Source organism: Aedes albopictus, chromosome 2 (genome assembly GCF_035046485.1).
Source record: "Aedes albopictus strain Foshan chromosome 2, AalbF5, whole genome shotgun sequence".
Taxonomy (NCBI): Eukaryota; Metazoa; Arthropoda; class Insecta; order Diptera; family Culicidae; genus Aedes; species Aedes albopictus.
Window position 1 is genome coordinate 234,275,347 of NC_085137.1, and position 19,878 is coordinate 234,295,224.

The 19,878-nt window shown below is 40.4% G+C and overlaps 1 protein-coding gene across 1 annotated transcript; it reads right to left on the reverse strand.

Moving 5' to 3' along the window:
* Nucleotides 1-6,684: 6,684 nt before the first annotated feature.
* On the reverse strand, nt 6,685-18,898 carry LOC109401083 (protein adenylyltransferase Fic). Its single transcript, XM_019673562.3, has 3 exons — nt 17,794-18,898; nt 17,132-17,728; nt 6,685-7,705 (listed from the first exon to the last, which is right to left on the reverse strand). Coding segments are annotated over exons 1-3 (1,491 nt in total). The 5' UTR covers nt 18,687-18,898; the 3' UTR covers nt 6,685-7,704.
* Nucleotides 18,899-19,878: the final 980 nt, after the last annotated feature.

Sequence of the window (19,878 nt, forward strand, 5' to 3'; positions counted from 1 at the left end):
GGGCGAGCCTCCCAGAGCAATGCTCAGTTGGAAGGTCAGTAATTTTCACGGACTCTGCCAGCTGTCTACAAGCACTTGAAGGAGGAAATTCGACGCACCCGTACATCCAAGCAATCGAGAGGGAAGCGCTAGGAAAGGACGTTTGTTTTTGCTGGATTCCAGGACATTCGAATTGTGATCAAGTTAGCATTCGAAGCAATCAAGATATCCCTGACTACGCCCCTGCCTTAGTTACTAGGTATTGTTATTTTTCCAAACACCTTACTTTGCAATAAACCTCAGTTGAAGACACACGCGTTTCAAACTGTTTCCGTTAATTCTCATCCCAACGGTATCCCATTCTAAGAGGTTATGGGCTCGACCAGTAAGGATTCGGTGCACGGCATTCCTCAATTGGGTTGTTTAATGAATAAAATATTGCTATTTTCTATAGCCTAAGCGAAAGAGCTCATTTTTCTGAATATTACGTCAATTTATTGGATTCCAATACCTTCGTTTTGAAGGTCAAATTAACTAAACAGTTTTAACTTTCGTGGATAGAATGACAGTTCAATCGCTAAAATGACAGTTCGACCCGAACAAAAAAATTTCCCCATACAAACTTTAAATGCATTTTAAAAATAGTTCCGGGACTCCAAAAATTATGAAATTTTGGATTTAGACTAATTTTGGGGCGGAGAATCCGATTATGAAATAATCCGGGTACCCCTAAAGAACCCAATTCCACGGAGGTCCAGGGTTCCATAACTGGAGTTTTCGTGTATGGATGTATCTGGACGCTATGGGAGTGGAGCATACCTTAACTGAAGATTCCCCGGAAGCGGCTGCGGAAAAAGCGAAGTTCGGCGAGGCGGACAAGAAGGCAAAGTCGATGCTGATTGGTTTTCTCGGAGATGATTGTCTGGAGATCATTCGAGACAAACGGACAGCGAAACAGATGTGGCGAGCGCTGGAGAATTCATTTGCCAAGAAATCGCTAGCGACGCAGAACCTGGTACGGAAGCAACTCGAACGTTTGAAGATGAAGGAAGGAGAATCAATGCGGAACCATCTGGTGTGTTTCGATAACCTGATCCGACAGCTACGGGTGGCAGGAGCGGAGCTAAAGGAACCGGATATGGTGGTGATGCTGTTCGGGACTCTTCCCGAGTCATATGACCCGTTAATAACTGCTCTGGAGAATCTCGGCGATGACGATTTGACGCTAGACGTAGTGAAGCAACGGCTTCTGGGCGAAGAAGTCAAGCAGCTCGACAGGCATCCAGATGGCACGAATGAGAAGCCGAATGCGTTCGTTGGAGAAAAAAACAGGACTACCTTCAAGAAATTCAATGGCAAGTGTCATAGGTGCGGCAAGAAAGGGCACATGAAGAAGGACTGCCGGCAGAAGAACCACAGTGAAGCAAATGCGGCTGCTGGATCGAAGAGCAAGGCGGTAAGTTTTATGGCCGGTCGCGCAAGAGACTCTCGACGCCGTGATGGACGACTGGTTTTCAAATTGGATTCCGGGTCAAGCGACCATCTTGTGAACGATGCTGAGGTTTTTTCGACGTTGAACAAGTTGTCAAGCCCCGTCATCATCAACGTGGCCAAAGACGGCGAGACTTTGGAAGCTCGGAAGAAAGGTGTCATCGAAGGAGTCAGCAACAGAGGCGTTCAAATGAAAATCAACGATGTGCTGTACATACCGGACTTGAGAGATAACCTGATGTCCGTCAAGAAACTGGCCAAAGCTGGAATCTCGGTGTTGTTTTGCGGAAATGAAGCTACGTTGAGGAAGGAGAACACGGTCATCGCTACAGCGTACTTAAAGGGAAGTCTGTATGAGCTGGAGGTCAAGTTTAACAAGCCATTTGCGAATGCATGCCAAGCGGAGGTGAATGATCTGTGGCATCGTCGGCTAGGACATATCAACCAGCAAGCCCTCTCGAAACTCGTGCAACAAAACATGGTGGAAGGTATCGGTACGAAGCCGGACAAGGTCGGATTTTGCGAACCATGCGTGCAGGGCAAACAGTGCCGTGAACCCTTTGATGGAACTCGGCAGCGTGCGACTCGTGTCCTGGAGAGGATCCATTCGGATGTGTGCGGGCCAATCGATCCTCCGGCGTGGGATGGCTCTCGCTATTTCGTTTCGTTCATCGATGATTATAGCCATTTTTCGATGATATACCTGATGAAGAAGAAGTCTCAAGTTTTTGAACGATTCCGTGAATATGAAGCGATGGCGACAGCAGCATTCGGTAAGAATATTTCAAAACTTACGGTGGATCAAGGTACGGAGTATGGCTCGAACAATCAGAAAAAACTGGTACAAAGCGAAAGGAATCCAGATTGAAGCGACGGTTGCGTATTCTCCGCAACATAATGGAGTGGCAGAGAGGTTTAATCGGACACTCATCGAAAAGGTTCGTGCAATGCTTCTGGATTCTCGGCTACCGAAAAGGATGTGGTGTGAGGCTGCGTTGACTGGCGTGTACCTGTTAAACCGGAGTCCGACGGCAGCTCTCTCGGTCAATTCAACACCAGCAGAGCTGTGGCTAGGAGTGAAGCCCAACTTGGAGAAACTACGAATCTTCGGATGCAGAGCCTTTGCGTGGATACCAGGTCAGTTACGGAAGAAGTTAGACGCCAAAAGCTTCGAAGTGGTAATGGTAGGCTACGCGCCGAATGGCTACCGGTTGTGGGATCGAAGACGACAAAAGATCATCGTGGCTCGTGACGTGAAGTTTGATGAAACCCGTTTTCCGTATGAAGTGGAGGCTGAACCAGCAGAGCAATCGCCCTTGGTAGTCCGTTATTCCTACGAAAAAGAGGAGGATGAAGAAGCCGTTCCGCAAGAACATCAAGAGCCTGAGATGATAGAAGAAGATGGCCAAGCGGAACAGTCCGACGAAACTGACTTGTGGCGAAGGAATACCTCCAAAGCTCGGCTTGTGGCGAAAGGATACCTCCAAAAGCAAGGACAGGACTATGAAGAGACCTACGCTCCGGTGGCTCGGCTGGCTACGATCAGGACCGTTTTGGCAGTCGGTGTACATCGGCGATACTATTTCCATCAGATGGATGTCCGCACAGCGTTTCTTCGCGGCCGTTTAAAGGAAACAATCTACATGGAGGTCTTGGATGGCGTACCTGCAAAGCCCGGTCAAGTCTGTCGATTGCTGAAATCTTTGTATGGCCTAAAGCAGTCACCTAGATGTTGGAATGACCGATTCAATGACGCACTCCTCAAGATGGGTTTCAAAAGATCAAGACACGATTATTGCCTGTATACAAAGCTGGACGATGGAGATGAACTCATCCTGATTCTGTACGTAGATGACCTTTTAGTTAGGGTTACCAGACGTACTCTTTTTAGAGTACATGTACTCTATTTCAGCAAAAAATTGAGCGTACTATTCTTTTTGGTAAAATGGGCCCAATTGTACTCTTTTTTGCAAAATTGCATTTTTCTGATAAAATATACATATCAGTCAAAATAACCTTACAAGTAGTAAAAAAAATCAGCATGCTACAAATTAGAATCACTTTTAACGAGAAGTCTTATCTGCAGAAGAAAGGCCATCTTAATTTTCCCTTTCTTCCATCGAAATCACTCTAATTCATTCAGATTATGATTCGCTCCTTGCTGAAAAATGTTGTTAAAACTGTCGTTTATTAATTTGTTTTGCAAAAATGGTTTCACTTTGACGTGCAATAATCGGAAGGGTAAATAATAATGAAAGTATTTCGTAATATGCTAGCTTTTGAAAGCAAGCTCAATTTTTTAAACTGTCTTAAACGAAGCAAAGAGTTACATTTTCCATTGAGATCTTAAAAGAAGTTTGTTATCTGTATTAACGAGATTTTAGCCCTTCCGAAGAAAGAACTCACATTTAGCGAGTTTGTCGGGATTGGTATTCGATCCTGGGTTCTCGGCGTAAGCGTCACGTGTTTAAATCATCACACTAGGTCCATTTCACAAAAAAATTAAAAGTCTTATTGCACGAAATCCATCTACAAGAGAACAAAAATTTGACAGTTCTCGCTAATTCGTAACGAAAGAAATTTGAAAACAAATCACTAACACACAAGTATTTCGATTGGTCAATAGTTGGCATGAATACTGAAAAAATGTGAAATTAGAAACTGCTGTAAGAACTATCCAGTGATGTCTTAAGTAGACACAACTTTAGTTTTTCATTTCGTTACCTACCTTTAGGTGTCAAGTATGGTTCACAGAATTTAAATATGAAAAATTTCACGAGTGTCAAACAGTATTTAATCGATACCTGTACTCTTTTGTACTCTTTTATCAAAATTCTTGAATGTACTCTTTTCATGTGTGAACAATATGGTAACCCTGCTTTTAGTGGCCGGCCGCAATCTGAAATCGATCATGGAGTTGAAGAAACGTTTAGCGTCGATGTTCGAGATGTCGGACTGTGGAGAATTGAGACACTTTTTGGGAATGAAGATCTTCTACAACCGCGAAGAAGGAAAACTGCAGTTATCTCAAGATGCCAGTATTGAGAAGCTGATGAGTCGTTTTGGAATGTCCGACTGCAACCCAGTTCGAACCCCGATGGAGAAAGGCCTGATGCTAAATCGAGAAGGAGACGAAGTAAAGCAACCGTACCGAGAGTTGCTTGGGTCGCTTATGTATGTGATGCTGAGCGTTCGACCGGACATTTGCTATCCTGTCGGTTATCTCGGACGATTCCAACAACAACCGTCTAATGAGCATTGGCAAGCCCTGAAACGAATAGTCCGTTACTTACAAGGCACGAAGAATCTGATGTTGCAGTTCAAGCGCGACTCTACAAGTCATTCCTTGGTGGGGTACGTTGACGCAGACTGGGCATCGGACACTGAGGACAGGAAATCAATAAGCGGATACCTATTTCAAGTTTTTGGATGTACGGTAACCTGGTGCAGTAAGAAGCAGACCACAGTGGCAACTTCGTCTAGCGAGGCGGAGTACGTGGCACTCAGCGCAGCAGTTGCCGAATGCCTATGGCTACTAGGAATTCTTGAAGACCTGCATGAACCTGCCAAACCCGTCACTATATATGAGGACAACAGAAGTTGTATTCACATGGCGAAGAATCTGGAGACGAAGCGCACAAAACATATTGACGTCAAGCATCATTTTGTGCGTGATAACGTAGCTTCCGGGACTTTGAAGATTGAACCAATCCCAACACAGGACCAACCTGCAGCCATCTGTACAAAGGCCCTGGATTACAACCGATTCAAGACGCTAAGAATGAAAATTGGATTATCAGATTGAGAGGGGGTGTGATCAAGTTAGCATTCGAAGCAATCAAGATATCCCTGACTACGCCCCTGCCTTAGTTACTAGGTATTGTTATTTTTCCAAACACCTTACTTTGCAATAAACCTCAGTTGAAGACACACGCGTTTCAAACTGTTTCCGTTAATTCTCATCCCAACGGTATCCCATTCTAAGACGAATATATTGGGGAATGAAGAAGCTGACAAGGTGGCAAACAGTAGTCGTCATCAACAAAGGGCTACTCTGTTTGTTCCCAAACAAGACATCATCAGATGGAGCCAACAGCCAAGGAATAATTTGGAAAGTGCATCAAACAAAATGGGATCGTGAACCAAGAAAGACCACAAGGATTGTTAAAACGAGTGTAGGCAAGTGGATAGATCAGAAGAATCGAAAAGATCAAATAATTCTGGCTAGGCTTAGACTAGGACATATTTGGTTTACAAAGAATCACCTTTTTGAAAAGAAACCCGCAGAAACCTGCATAAATTGTGATAGACCTCAATCTGTGCATCATATTTTGGTTGAATGTGCATTATTCGAACAATTGCGTCGCGAACTAAACATGAAAGAATCTTTGAAAGACATTCTCAAAAACGATCAGAAAAGTGAGGAAATAGTGTTGAAGTTTTTTTTTTTAAAATAGGATTGTACAATAAGATATAATGAAAAAGATTGAATTATGTTAACGAATGTAAACGAACACTCAATAAAGCTAAAGAGACGAATGCCGAGAACGGTGAAGTCTCTCTAAACAAAAAAATGGATCTCGAGAGTCATCCAACCGGTACAAAAAAGCATAGTGCGCAGTTAGCTAGGTGGATCGATCAAGTGGAGGACGATTTGCGGACCTTACGCAGAGTGCGGAACTGGAGACGCACAGCCATGGACCGAGTAGAATGGAGACAACACCTACGTACAGCAGAGGACACTCAGGCCTTAGTCTGACCGGTAAGGTAAGGCAATATAACAATAAATGTATGAATTAGGATAGGTTTATTGGCCTGGCATAGATTTGAAAACCCATATAGCCGAGGCGGTAAACGCACGGGTATTCAGCACGACCATGCTGAGGGTGACGGGTTCGATTCCCGGTCGGTCCAGGATCTTTTCGTAAAGGAAATTTCCTTGACTTCCTTGGGCATAGAGTATCTTCGTGCCTGCCACACGATATACGCATGCAAAATGGTCATTGGCAGAGGAAGCTCTCAGTTAATAACTGTGGAAGTGCTCATAGAACACTAAGCTGAGAAGCAGGCTTTGTCCCAATGAGGACGTTACGCCAAGAAGAGAGAGAGAGAGAGAGAGATTTGAAAACCAGCAATACACAACCGATCTTCGTAAATAAAACCAAACTCCGCAGAATGGTCCCAAAAGGATATTTCTTTCCAATGCAGAACGACTTGTTTTTTCAATAGTGCTTCAACAAAGTGTGTATGTATTTTAAAAATATCTATCAAAATCACAGACACATACATATACAAATGGGTAAATTGTCATTTATCTCCTTTGCTAGTTGTAGTTATAGATAGTTTGTAATCAATAAATACTACTGCTCTATGGGTACTAGTATACAACATTAAGATAACAAATTCGGCATCCAAGAGATCCTCTGTTTAAATGGGATCAATGTGGTAGACTTTTTAAAATGTTTTACAATTAAACTAACTAAATCATAAATTTTAGAGATAAGAAGGAAATAAATGTTGTGAAAGTGAAATAAAATGTTAGGACATAAAAAAATGATCCAGATTGGTGAAACGGATTTTAACAAACATAAGAAGGTAAATTTATTGCGCTTTTTTAAATTCTTTATAAACGCTCCAAACACAACGTGGAATGCAAGAAAACATGTTATTATACACACGCATTTGTGCGCTTATACGGTTAAATGCTAATATGAAATCGTTGACGTTTGCGCGTCTTCATATCATCTCGAAGCGCTGCTGTTTAAGCTAATTAGATATAAATATTTCTTTCAATAAAACATAACTCTTTATTTACAATTTATACAAACAGATATAAAACACTAAACATTAATAGGGTTACTGCATTAAAACTTGGGAGGGGCGAGAACAAAACCTAACCATTTGATCTTTAGGATTTTTGGTAACATTAGATCGTTCGCATTCATCAACTAGAATTAAATTTTGCTCAGAATCTGAGAACTGGTTCTAAAAACTGTTTTCTGATTTCTCTAACATCATTCTACGGAATTGATTTAGCTACGCGATATATTAATAGGTAGGTACTCACCGCTCTCCGCCGTGCTTCCACGGGCGGTATCCCGGGCATTTGGTTTCGTTCGAGGCAGAAGGAACATTCGCTTTCATCTAGATTGCAACTAGCGTTACGATTGGTTGGGCGTGTTGGCGCAGCAGCAGGATCACGATCGCAATTGTAAGCACCGAGGCAAGCAAATATCTGCGAAAGGAAGAGAATGTTTTTTTTTTTGTTAGTGAGCAACAAACAGGGTGTCTACTCATACGTCAAAATAAAATTCCCTGAGATTTCCAGGTTTTTTCGAATGTTCATTATCCAAAAATAAACCCAAATTAAAAAAACATATATTTTTCAAAATCTATACATATTCTACAAATCCTCAAATATTAAGTAAAATTTTAAGAGGATATGCGCAATAAATTTTACCAAATCGCTGAGAAATTTCCAGATCTACTTTTTTTGCGAAATTGTTTCGAAAATAAAACAAAAATCGGTTGAAGATATTTTTAGATTTTTCCCAGGGAATTACTTACGTAAATTTCAGAAATTGGATTTTGGATGTCATGTCTCAGGAAAAACATTCAGAAATCCAACCAGTAATTCCACCGATCATAATACGATATGACCTTTGAATTCCTTACACTACACAGTTTTGAAACTATGTAGATATGGATGTCTGTTCTCTGCGCTGGTGGTGTAGAATTCCCCGGGAATGTCTTCCGGAACTCTTCCACGAACATCTCGAGGAATACCGCAAGGAATTTGTCCAAGAAATCCTTCACGGATTCCTCCAGGAATATCTTCAGGATTTTTTCCAGCAATTACTCCAGGGATTCATTCATAAATTTCTTCAGAAATTCCTCAAAAAGTTTCACCAGGTATTCCTTCAGAAATTCCACGTGGACTTCCTTCAGACATTCCTCCAAGATGCCTCGAGGGATTTCTTCCAGGAATTCTTCCACGGATTTCTCTAGGAAATCCTGAAGGAATTTCTCCCGAAACTCTTCCAGGAATTTCTCCAGGTTTTTTTTCCAGAAATTTCCCCAGGAATTCCTCCAGGGATTTAAAAATAAATTTCTCCAGAAATTTTTCCAGGATGTCTCATATATTTCTCCAGAGGTTCCTCAAATAATTCCTCCAGTACATATTTCAAGAATTCCTCCAGAGATTAATTCAGGAGGAATTCCTCCTGAAATTTCTTCAAGGAAAAATCATTTCGGAATGACTGCAAGAATTCTTCCAAACTTTCCTCTAGGGATTCCTACAGGAATTGCTCCACGGATTCCTAAAGATTATCTTAAAGGAATTACTCAAGGAACTCTACCAGGAATTCCTCCAAGAATTTTTCGAGAAGTTCCTTCAAGGTTTCCTCCTGGAAATTCTCAAGGAATTTCTGAAGAAATTCCTTCATTAAGTCATCCATGAATTTCTTCAGAAATTCTTCAAATATTCCCCCAGAAATTCCTCCAGGAATTCTATCAGAAATTTGTCGAGGAAGAACTCCAGAAATTACTCCAAGGATTCCTCCCAAAAATCCCTTGGGAATTTCTGGCAGAAAATCCTCTGGGAATTTCTGGCAGAATTCCTTCAGAGAATCCTAAAAGAATGACAGGGAATCCCCTACGGATTCCTCAAGGAATTTCCCCAGAATTATTTCCAGGAATTCAGGAATTCCTCCAAGGAATCATCATTAAATTTCTTCAGAAATTCCCTAAAAATCCTCCAGAGATTCTTCCAGGAATTCCTTCCGAAATTTCTCGAGGAGTTCCTTCAGACATTCCAGGAATTTCTCCACAAATACCTCCCGGAATGCAAACAGGGATTCCTCCAGGAACTTATCCAGGGCTTCCCCAAGGAGTTCTTTAGATATTTCTCTAGAAATTCCTCCAGGAAGCCTAAAATATGTCTTCAAAAATACTGCAAAGAACTTCTTCGGTAATTCCTCCATTAATTCCTACAAAAAATCTTTCAGAAATTCCTTCTGAAATACCTCCAGGAATTTCTACGGGGAATCCTTCAAGGATTTCTGAAGGGAATACCCCGGAAAATCCTTAACACATTTCTCCCGGAACTCTTTCAGGAATAACTCCAGGAATACCTCGAGAAAATCCTCCAGAGATTTCTCCAGGAATTCTTGCAGAGATTCGTCAATGTACTCCTCCAGGAATCATTCCAAATATCCCTCCAGAGATTTCCACAGGGATTCCTACAGAAATTCCTCCCGGCATTCTTCCAGAAGTTCGTTCAGGAACTCCTACGTGGAAATCTCCAGGCATTCTGCAGGGTTCCAAGGATCCCTGCAGGAATGCATCCAGAGATTCCTCCAGATATTCTTTCAGGGATTCCGCTAGGGCTTCTTTCAGGAATTTCTTAAGGGTTTCTTCCAGTGATTCCTCCAGAGTTTACTTCAAGAATTCTGCTAAGGGTTCGCCAATAAACCCCTGCTGGAATTCCTCCAGAAATTTCTCCACGAATTCTTCCAGAAATTCCTCCATGAATTCTTCCAAAAAATCCTCTACGGATATCTAGAGGAATTCCTCTACGGATTCCTCCAGCAATTTCTTCAAGGATTCCTTTGGGAATGCCTTCAGGGATTCCTCCTGAAATTCCTCCAGGGTATTCCTTCAATAATTTCTCCAGCAATTCCTTAAGTAGTTTCTCTTAAAAATTCTTAAGGAATCTAGACTCTTCCTGCAGTTTTTTGAGAGCTTCCTTCAAGTATTGTTTCAAGAACTTCTTTAGTAATGCGTCCAGGGATTCATCCAGAAGGTCCTTCAGGGATTCCTCCTGAAATTCCTCCACGGATTCTTCCAGGAATTTTTCTAGGTGGTAGAGTAATTCTCAAAATGCTATTTATTTTGATGCACGAATTACAAAAAATGGTATATAAAACTCATTTGTGGCGTATAAGATGACGTATAAGATGCCTGGACGATACAATGAACATCAAAAAGGTGCATAGAATTTTAAAAAGGTGTGTGATGTGAGCATGGCACATTACAATGATCAAGAGAACTTTAATATTGTGCATGCGTGGCAAATAATTGCAAATTGATAGGTATATAGAATGCTATCACCGTGGTGTATAAGATCCCTATAGATAACACTGAGATTATTGCGATGGTGCATGGCATTCAAAGATGGTGCATGATGTTAGTATGGTGCAGTGAATCAAAATTCAACCATCGCGCAACAATAGTGACAATGTCGCAACCTGTATTTGTTGCGACAAACAAACCCATGCGACATAAGTTTGTCCCAACTTGAAAATAATGGGATTAAAATCGTACACCACAAGTTTAGAGATGTTTATGCCTTGCATTGCGATTTTCGAACGGTAACTTCGAGTCGGTAAACACTGCAACTCTGGTGAAGCTCTATCATCAAACAGTTTCGACTTTGGGTTAGCAATAATTGATTATTCACGAGTTGAAAAGCACGCAACAAATTCAGCTTCCGTTTTGTCTGTAACAAAAAATTTCGAGATCATGTCATTATCTGTTACCAGTAGGGATAAAGAGTAATCGTCGCACCTTCTTTGTTGCTTGTTTTGTGCCTTTTTTGTCTGACAATTATATTCACTGGTATGGTGCATTAGCTTCAGCTTGATTCAATTCGTGCAATGGTGCAGGAAACTTAATGTGGCACTGAAATCAACATGGTCCAGGTACGTGGAATCCTATTTTGTATGTGCAATGCCAAAATGGGGCATCAAATTCAAATGTAAACTACATCATAACGGTGCATAAGATGCCTAGATGAAATAGTGAATGCCAATATGGTAAATGGAAAGCTTTGAAGAAGGCGCATGTATGCTAGTGTGCTGCATTAGTTATTCACCGTTATTCAAAGATTATCAACATGTTGCATGGTTAGGTGCACGAATTGCAAAAATAGTGCATAGAACACAAAATAAAAGTTTTTTATGTGATGCTCATAACATAATGGTGCATTAGATGCCTAGATGATATAATAAACTCTGAAATAGTGCTTGGAAAGCTTTGATGGTGCATGAAATTCAATGAAAGTGCATATCAGTATGATGCAGTAGATTCCTAGTTGATCAAAAAACAGTGCATGAGATCAGTATAATGAGTGGATACCTAGGGGCTTGTCCATAAACTACGTAGACTCTTAGGGGGGGTCTGGCCAAAGTCTACGCTCCATACAAATTCCGAAATTGTTGTATGAACAAAAGTCTACGAGGGGGGAGGGGGGCTCTGGGATGGCCGAAAAAAAATCTACGTAGTTTATGAACAGCGCCTAGATGATTCCGTGGACGCTTTAAGGAAGGTGCATGATGTTAGTGTGCTGTATTAGTTGTCACCATTATTCAGCGATACTCGACATTTTATATGGCTAGATGCACGAATTGCAAATATGGTGCATAGAACTCAATGTGGTGTCGAAGTCACCATGGCTCACGTACATGGAATAAAGTTTTGGAATACGAAAAACCAAAATGGTGCATGTTATTCAAATATGGTGCTGACATTACTTAAAAGGTGGTGCGTGAGCCTAGAAGATTCTGAAAACATTGGGGTTGTGCGTGGGATACTAAGAAAATGTATGTGTCAGTGGTGCATTAATTGCCAACATGTGTCAATGATTCTCAACATTGTGTGGTTAGATCCAAGGTGCAAGAATTTCAAAACATATTCCATATGTAGGTTCAAGAATTGCAAAAATGATGTAGGAAGTTCAATGTGGCACAGAAATCAACATGGTTTAGGTACATGGAATGCTATTTTGTATGCGAAATGCCAAAATGGTGCATGGTATTCAAATGTGAACCACATCATAATGGTGCATTAGATGCCTAGCTAGATGATATGATAAACGCTGAAATGGTGCTTGAAAAGCTTTGATGATGCATGAAATTTCATGATGATGCTTATCAGTATGATGTATTAGATACCTAATTGATTAAAAGACATTGCATGAGATCAGTATAATGAGTGGATACCTAAATGATTTTGTGGACATAATGATGGTGCATTGAAAGCTTTGAAGAAGGTGCATGATGTTAGTGTGCTGTATTAGTCGTCACCGTTATTCAGTGATACTCGATATTTTGTATGGTGAGGTGCACGAATTGCAAAAATGTCGCTTAGAATTTAATGTGGTGCCGAAGTCACCATGGTTCACGTACATGGAATACAGTTTTGGAATACGAAATGCCAAAATGGTGCATGTTATTCAAATGTGGTGCTGACATCCCTAATTAGTTAAAAGTTGCATGGTGCAAAGGTGCGTGAGATCAGCCTAGATGATTCTGAGAACATCATTGTTGTGCATGGAATACTGAAAAATTGCATGTGTCAGCGGTTAGACCCAAGGTGCAAGAATTGCAAAATTGGTGCATAGAATTTAATGTGGTACGGAAGCCAGCATGGATCATGTACATGGAATACAATTTGGTGTACAGTGACCGGCACAAAAAAAGATCCACCACAGAGTGGTTACAGTTTCTAATGAAAACTACATGCAAAAATGATAAAATATACCTTTCAATGAATGCACTTCATCTATTTTACATTGTTTTAATAATCTATGTTGAAAAATATTTGTTTTTTTGAGGAATAAAGTGATTTCTGATAAGATTGGGAAAAATGCTTAAAAATTGGGTATGGCAGAAAAAAAGATCCACTTAGCAATTAATTCTGAAATTTCAAAATTTCGTCAAATTTTCACATGTCTTGCTTTTTGGTGTTTGCTATTGTGATGTTTTAGACATATGAAATTTATTTTGACATGAGTTTTATCAATTTTAGAGTGAAATGGGGCGAATTTATTTTTCATGGTCAGTATAATGCGTAAAAAATTCTCTCTAAACTACAGAAACTATTTGTAAGCCAGAATGAATGCTATTAATCTACAATACAACAATAATTCAGCTTGCAGACATATAGGGATGTACTTTTTGGACAAAAAGATTATAAAGGATTATTTGATAACTCAAAACACTTTTACGTTTGTGTATCGCAATGATCACCTCCATCTGCTTGAGCTAAAGCTTGCTGGAGGTTAATTCTATGATATACACATTGAAAATTACAAATTTTCAATGTATTACAAGTGGTACCCATGGTGCTCACTTGTAGTGTTAACTTTTAAAATAAAATCACATTGGTGTTGAATTATGCGCATACACGAAATGAGTAAGATACTAACGTCAAATCATGTTGGTGTCTTCGGCACATGTATTCCTTGCATTCCAACGAAAAATATTGCAGAAGACGGCTCGATGATCTGATGCTTTATTTTTTTGTTAACTTTTGATTCTGATAATGTGTGTATTGGAGTGACAGTGAAATTTGATGTTAAAAGTTAACATTATAAATGAGCACCATGTGTACCACTTGTAATACATTGAAAATTTGTAAATATCAATGTGCATATGATAGAATATACCTACAGCAAGCTTTAGCACAAACAGATGGAGGTGATCCTTTATAATCTTCACAACATGTGCATTTCTTTGCCTTAGTCGAAAATTGTCCAGAAAAGTACATCCCTGTATGTTAGCAAGCTGAATTATTGTTATATAGTAGATTAATAGCATTCATTCTTACTTACAAATAGTTTCTGTAGCTTAGAGAATTTTTTACCTATTATAGTGACCATGTAAAATAAATTCGCCCCATATCACCCTAAATTTGATAAAACTGATGTCAAAATAAATTGCATATGTCTAAAACATCACAATAGCATACACCAAGAAGCAAAACATGTGAAAATTTGACGAAATTTTGAAATTTCAGAATTAATTGCTAAGTGGATCTTTTTTTCTGTCATACCCAATTTCCCCAATCTTATCAGAAATCACTTTATAACACAAAAACCAAATATTTTTCAACTCAGATTACTAAAACAATGTAAAATGGATGAAGTGCATTCATTGAAAGGTATGTTTTATCATTTACGGATGTAGTTTTCATTAGAAACTGTAACCACTCCATGGTGGATCTTTTTTTGTGCCGGTCACTGTACGATAACCAAAATGAAGCCTGTAAAATTCAAATCTGAATTAAATGCTTTGATGATATATGTGATGTTCAGATGGTGCACGGAACTTGGAGAAGCTGCATGATGTTAGTATACTGCATTTGATGGCAATACAATTCAATTACTCGCAATATGGTGCATGATATGCTATGCTATTAACCCCCGAGGAGTCTCATCTTTCGACGGTTGCACTTGCCCCCTCTTGCCACCTCCAGCACTTGCCACAAATTCGAAACGTTCGATGATTTTGACAGATGAGCATTTTCAATTTTTACAGGTCGTTCGGTGAAACAAAAAATCACCGAACAGTTATCACCGAAAAGTCTACTGTTGATGAAATTTTACAGAATTCTGCATTTTATTCTCAGTGTGATAAAAAACAAAACAAACGGCGCTCAATCCTTTGTTTTCAATAGTTCCTTCAAAGATTTTTTCGGTGTTCTTTTTGTATTTCTGAGAGTTGTTCTTGGGATTTCTACAAGAGTCCTCCCAGAAATTCTGCAGGGATTTTCACAGGGTCTTCGCTAGAGTACCCTCAGGGATTTTTTCCAGAGGTTTTCCCGATATGTTTGGAGAATTTCTCATTGCAATAACCCCTATAAATCGTTTCAAAATGTACCTATTCATAGTTATTTCAGAAACCTCTCTTAGTCGTTTTCCGGGATAGCTTTCCAACAGTTTCTCTCGGGATTTTTACCAGATGTTTGTAAAATTTCTTCCAGGGATTTCTTTCAAATAGTTCCCCAACATTCCAATTCGATTTCCTCGCGAGATTTTGACCGTCGTTTCTCTCATGATATTCCTTATAGTTTTCTCCTACACACTAAGATTCAGATGTGCCAGCTCAGTAATTTTTTCACTGAGTTCAGTATTTTTTCCATCTTTTTACTGAGTTTTCAACAGCAGATTTATCTCGGTACACTCGGTAATCGTATTTACCGTTCACCAGTAACAATATTTACCGTGCATCAGTAACTTTTGACAGTTTATTAGCTGAGCTCGGTATACTCATTTACAGAATATCCGCGAAATAAACAACCGAGCGTACCGAGTTAAATCTGCTGTTGAGAACTCAGTAAAAAGATCGGGAAAATACCGAGCTGATCTTAGTGTGTATACCTCCTTTAATTTCCCAAAATTCCAGTCTTCCAGGACTTCCAGAACTTTGTTTGCCGAGATGTCACACTTTTTTTTTTCAATAATTTTTTCCGAAGTTCCTCACTAAGTCTATTTTGTGGAGCTTCTCGCTAGATTTAAACTTGATTCCTCCCAATATTTTTCCGGAATTATTTTCGAAGGTTATTCCAGAAAACATTCTGAAGAAAAACTAATAGAAAAATCCCTGGAAGAACTCCGGAAGCAACTACCAGTTCAATCCTAGAGGAACATCCAGAATCTCGGGACAATTACTGGTAGGGATTTCGAGAAGAGCTCTAGTAAAATCTGTAAAAGATAATCTTAGGTAGATAACTGCAGGAAATCCGATAAACAACTACCAGGAAAAGAATGTAGAAAGCTCTAAAAGAAATCACGAAAAAAAAACTCCATAAGAAATATCAGCAATAGCATCTGCAAGAATCCCAGAAAGTACACCGGATAAAATCTTAGGAGAAAGTCTAGGGTTAATACAGACAAAATGGGAGACATCCCAGGAACAACACCGGAAGGAATTTTCTGAGAGAATTTTAGGGAGAAATTCCGAGAGAAGTCTCTGATAAAACTTCAAAAGAAATTCCGCAAGAACTTCAAGAAGTATCCCAGCTTAACCCCCTCTAGAAATCCAGGGAAAATTACTAGAAGAAAGCTCAAGAAAATTTCTTGAAGAAATTACAGAAGTACCATGGGTAGAAACCATGGGAAGAACTCGTACAGAAAATTCGTGAAAAATTCCTTGAAAAATCCTGTAGCAACTCTGAAAGAAATCGTGAAATAATCTCTTGGGGAAATCTCAATAGAAACATCGTAAGGAATCGCGGAAAATCTTCGATATATCCTTAGAGAAACTCTTGTAAAGATCTGTAAATAATTCCTAATAGAAATCCCACGGAGATAACTCAGAAGGAGTTCCGGGAAAAATCCCACGAGGGACTCTGTGAGCAATACCAGGGAAATCTCTGAAAAGATATTTTGTAGGATCCTCAAGAAAAATTCTGTTAGCACAAGTAGTACCTAAAGTTCTCTAATTTTATTCATATGAATCAATGTTCTGATTGTTATAGGTGTCAACATTCCCAGAGGACTCCCGGTTTTCCAGAGTTTTCCAGGTAGTAGACACCCTGAACAAACTGGCCTAAACTTGAAATTTTGAACCTCTGTTACATGATACTGCCATGTGGGCTGTTAGTACCGCATAACTAAAATCAGAGTAGGTACCTACCATTGCAGGCCACGAAAACCCAAGTAGATCCGAGAAACAAATTTCTATTTTTCAAAAATTGAGATAGAAGGACTTTCAATGGACATTCCTTCCTAGACAATATAAATTTTCCACAGGATTATATAAAAATCCCAATTTTTTTAATCAGTAAAAAATAATCATTAATTAAAAAATTTGAAAAAGTGATGGTGAAGCAGTAAAAATAGTAAATCTATATGTAGTGTCTCATATACATTACTTACCAAATGGTTCCTATCCGAATGGCATCGCCTGCCCCGCTCCCTTCGATCGTGGGCTCTTCTTTCTCAAAACCATTGATCAGCGGAACTCCGTCGTGCATGTTTTCCTGCGCCAGCAGCGGAACCGGATGCGAAAGTTCACTCGTTGCCCACAGATACAGATCCAACGTCCGCTCGGTACAGTCCGCTATAAACCGCACAAATGGTCGAATGTCGCCCTCGTTGGCCACCTGCAGGTAGTCGTAGTATTTATGGCGGTGCTGCTTCTGAATGATAACCGGCGGATATCCGGCTCGCATTAGCAGGGTGTTCATCAGAAGCCGCGATGTTCTTCCGTTGCCGTCGCTGAAAGGATGGATGTGGACCAGTTTGTAGTGGGCCATTGCTGCGTATTTGACCGGATGAAACAGGAACGCCTGCTTCGAATTGAGCCAATTCTCGAAACGATTCATCAGGATGGATAAATCTCCAGGACCGGGCGGCACATGACCACCGACGTAGACTTGCGTTCGACGAAACTCGCCACCTTCGATCGGATCTACGTGACCTAGCACACGTCGGTGGATTTCCAGGATGTCCTTTAGAGTTATGAAATCATTTCTAAAAATACATCGTACATTGTCGTTTTAAATTCTTTTGGCAATCATTAAAGTTGAAACACTTACTTGTTAACCAACGTCGCATTGATGTACTTCATAGCCGCATCCAACCCCAGAATTTCGTTGTGCTCGTCGATACTCTTCCCATCGACGGCCATTCTCGTTTCCAGAATCGACCGAGTTTGCGCCAAGCTCATCGTATTGCCCTCGATGCCCACCGAGTGGTAAATGTGCTGAATGTAAGCCTCCTTCTCCGCCCTCTTCAATGCCATATTCGTGTCCGACACCGACGACAAAGCATCCCGTTTCTGGTCCAACCGTTCGAACCGTTTCTGATCCAGATGTTCCACGATTTGCGCCGTCCGTTGCCGATTGGCCAGCGCTTCCGAATGCGACGGATTCACCGTCAGCGCCTGGTAGTAGTAATGATCCGCCTTGACGACATCCTGCTGGTTGTGCTCCAGGAATTCACCATACTTGGTCAAAATTTCCGGATGTTTCGGCGACAGAGCCAGTGCGTGCTGAAACAATCTGGCCGCCTTGTCATCCTTACCCACCGTTTTCATCTCAATGGCCACCTTCAAAGAACTCAGCGCCTCTTGCTCATTGGTATCGGGCGGCTCACTTCTCACCTTCCCACTGCCATTGTTAACTCCCATCCGGACGGCGGGAAAGTACGGTTCTAGCACTCGGGCTTCATCCGCAATCTGAAGAAACTTTCCATCCGGCAAATGATGCGGTGCCGTTCTCGCTGGCAGTAGCACATATCGCGGAGCGTACGTCAACAGCCCAAACATCAACCCGGAAAACAGCGACCCACTGGCAAAGATGACGAAATAGTGAAAGCTATTCATCTGGTAGCGCCATTTCTTGGATGCGCTCCTCCTTGCTGCCGAGCGGGATTGCTTTGTGAGACCATTTTTCAGGTCGGGTGACGGTTCTCCACAAACACAACACATTTTAAACACGATTCTTTCGTTCGCACACTTAACTATTCACGCCAACAATTGAAAACAGCTGTTCATGGTTTGGAATTTCAGAAAGTTTTACGATAATCACGCGTTTTAGAACGGAAAATTTGCAGTCCAAATTCCTTTCACTGGCGCTTCTACGTGGTGAAACTGCACTGGATTGTTTTGTTTCGAAGGATCTTTTGTTTTCCAGTTCCCGAAGTGACAGATCAGCGACAGAGCTGCGCGATACTCTTATCGTTTTTATCGTTTTTCAAAAGTTAGACGAACATTTGAAAAGGGCCTATTTGCTTTGCATACACGCTTAGATCAGTTTACCTTTTTTCCAAAAAGTGCACAACCGCAAATACAGTGACGATTCGTTCGTTGAGAGCTCGTTAGATGGGCTGTCTCGATGGTTGAATGTTCACTGGTTGGGGCAAAACCCAACTAAAAAGCACTGTCAATGTCAAAATAGATGTCAAAACGAGTTTGACGTCTGACCGCCGTCGCATCACAGCTCCTGTATACAGAACGTTTTCGCAAGTATGTGAGTGTTCCGTGACGTATTTCTCGTCACTTGCGTGTGTCTAGAGCATTTTGATCAGTTGTCAGTTGCCCCAACGAACGAACACGATTCGCTAATCGGGGCGCAGTCGTGACCCAACCAGCGAATCCGGACTGTATGCGTAAATGATACTCAAATATAGGTTAACAAAACTCAAATATGGGTAATGTGGACACACATATGAGTAATTGTAACTCAAATATGGGTTAATATTACCTATAAATGAGGTTGTGCACTTTTCCAAAATATGAGTTTTATTTACCCATATTTGCGTAAAGTTAACGCAAATTTGAATAAAATTTACCCATATTTTAGAAAAATAGGTAAACTGATCTTAGCGTGTAAAGAAACATTTCTGGAGCTCGATTTGAATAAGTCGTATGTGCTTTTGTCGATTAAAAATTCGATCAGTTGGAATCGCTTATTGTACCGAAAACCGTTGAAATTGAACAAAGTGGATACATACAGCAGAATCCTCACAAAGTAAGCTTTCCGTTCCATCATTATAAGTTTCAAAAATATCTTCCATATTGCTACAATAACTAAAATAAACTGATCGAATTTTATATCGACAAAAGCACATACGACCTATTCAAATCGAGCTCCAGATTTTTATTATTATTAGTCCTGTTC

Bases quoted from the DNA above. Each gene is read 5' to 3' on its own strand.
- LOC109401083 (XM_019673562.3), bottom strand. From the start codon at position 18,686: ATGTGTTGTGTTTGTGGAGAACCGTCACCCGACCTGAAAAATGGTCTC. The intron at 17,729-17,793 runs GTAAGTGTTTCA...ATGTATTTTTAG, and splicing joins AATGCGACGTTGGTTAACAA to AAATGATTTCATAACTCTAA.